General features: G+C 42.1%; 1 protein-coding gene across 1 annotated transcript in view; it reads right to left on the bottom strand.

The window, feature by feature from the left end:
* The window catches only part of LOC101863831 (serpin B3), a gene marked incomplete in the record, with an annotated part of 11,721 nt that overhangs the window by 2,669 nt on the left and 6,929 nt on the right, over nt 1-2,123 (bottom strand). Inside the window, 1 exon segment of the mRNA XM_035971080.1 lies at nt 1,452-1,596. Coding sequence (XP_035826973.1) covers nt 1,452-1,596 — 145 coding nt within the window.

Below are 2,123 nucleotides of genomic sequence, written 5' to 3'. Positions count from 1 at the left end.
CACACACACACACACACACACACACACAAGCGCGGGCGCACACACACACACACATACACACAGAGATGTAAAGTCAACGTCATCTTTGCCTGCGGAGAAGGAACTTCAATTAATTGATGCTTGAGCAAGGTGCACATCCATAACCATGCTTTAGTATCAAACAGTTGTGTGGGGATCTAGTGGCCTAGAGGTTAAGGTGTTGACCTCTTATTTAAAGGTCCTGGGTAGCGACCGAAAAATTTTCTTCTCTAAAATTGTCCCCTTTCACCTCCTTTTCTGCTCTCAAGGAATATTCTTTCATCTGCTTTCGTCTCCTCTTTCTGCCCCACCCCCTCACCTCCTTTGCCCCCTCCTCCTGGCTCTTGACTCTTTCTGCAGCCTTTCTACTGCTACTCCTTGACTCCTTCTTACAGCAGTCTTTCTGCCACACCCCTGATCTTCTGGTAGGAAAGATCTACACCTAGCCTTTTCGGACAAGGGCGAAAAATCTAGGAGCGCCCGTGTGCAAGTTGCGCACGTTAAAGATCCCTTGGTGGTCTAAAATCGATAAGAGTATACTTCGGCCTCCACCCGGGCAAAATTCAAAATCTCCTGCCAACTAAAAGTATTAGGTGTGTCCCGCGCGCTCACATGACCTTATGCAGTTGCGAGCGCCGTAAAACATTTACCAAAAAAACAACAAAACCAACAAAACAGTAGTGTCATGACGCGGTGGAAGGAGGCGCTTATCAATTAGGGTAAAATGTGGAGTTGTTGATGCCCCCTTAAAGTGTTAATTTGTCTTGCATTTGTTGAAAAAATACTACATGTAATCCATCTTGAATAGAAGTTGAGCTATTTGTAATTAAAGGAGATAGGGTTCGATCACGTGATTTCAGATGTAAAATTGGCTAGAAAATGGCTGCCACAGTTTGGTGACTTCCAAAATTTGAGTGTAATTAGAAACTACAAATTTTCATTTTTTCGTGAGCTTTTGTCAAACGTTTTTCAGTATAATCCACACAGAAATGTGTTTGTAAACATAGACCTAAAGGGTATTGCGATAAAATTAAAGCAAAAACAAACAACAACAAACATTAAAAATGAAACCATAAAAATGTCCTCTCTGAAGGTAAAGTACCGATTTCTTTGATTGTATTATTTTGACAAACCAAACATACCGCAGTGCTATCGTCCAATACTAATCCATCTTGATCCAAGTTGGGATATTTGTAATTAAAGGAGATAGGGTCCGATCAGGCGGTTTCAGATGTAAAATTGGCTTTAAAAAAATGGCTGCCAAAGTTTGGTGACTTCCAAAGTTTGAGTGTAATTGTTATTGCTGTTGTTGTTGTTGCTGTTGTGTTGGTGGTGGTAGTAGTTGTGGTGATGATGATCGTGGTTGGGACTAAAGAGCTCATGACAAAACTGGCTGTGCATAGATAACTACAGGACAGGTAAATGTGACTCACCCAGTGCAGTGATCCCATCCACACTCTGCGGCAGCACGACGTACAGGGAGAAACGGCCTCCTTTGAAGGGAATCCTCACCATGTCGGCTTTGAGGGAGTTGTCACTCTTGAAGTTTACGTGACGTTCATCCTTCATCATGTCAACCTGATTGAGATGGACAGAGGAATAGTCTTTTAGTTTAAGTGAGAGTTTTACGGCACTTGCAATACAATAAGGTCGTATAAGTGCCGAAGAATGGATGTGTTACAAGAGAGTAACACAAACAAAAAAGAAGGAGGAGAGATAAGGACGATAGATGCTTGATATGAAAGAAGGAGCCAACCACACCAGAGCACCCGCCAACCACCCACGAGGAATAGTCTGTGACATTTTTAGTCTAAATAAAGCCATTGTTATTGTTGAAGTTGTTGTTGTTGTTGTTGTGTTGGTGGTGGTAGTACTAGTAGTAGTTGTGGTGATGATGATCGTGATTGTGACTAAAGAGTTGATGGGTTTGTGCGGTGCAAGTCCTTGCTAAACCACTGTCCACTAACTAAGTCCAGTGTCCTGTCGGGACATCAACAGTCTCGAACCGTTCAAAACGAATTTACATTAGAATGAAAAGATTGTTAAAAGATAAGAAAGACCCATTCGAAAAAATATTGCGCTGCCGATTCTGTCCCTCACTTTTA

The sequence above is a fragment of the Aplysia californica genome, unplaced genomic scaffold (genome assembly GCF_000002075.1).
Source record: "Aplysia californica isolate F4 #8 unplaced genomic scaffold, AplCal3.0 scaffold00371, whole genome shotgun sequence".
In the NCBI taxonomy this organism is placed as follows: domain Eukaryota; kingdom Metazoa; phylum Mollusca; class Gastropoda; order Aplysiida; family Aplysiidae; genus Aplysia; species Aplysia californica.
The sequence above is the reverse complement of the archived record's forward strand: the minus strand, read 5'-3'. Positions and strand labels throughout refer to the sequence as shown.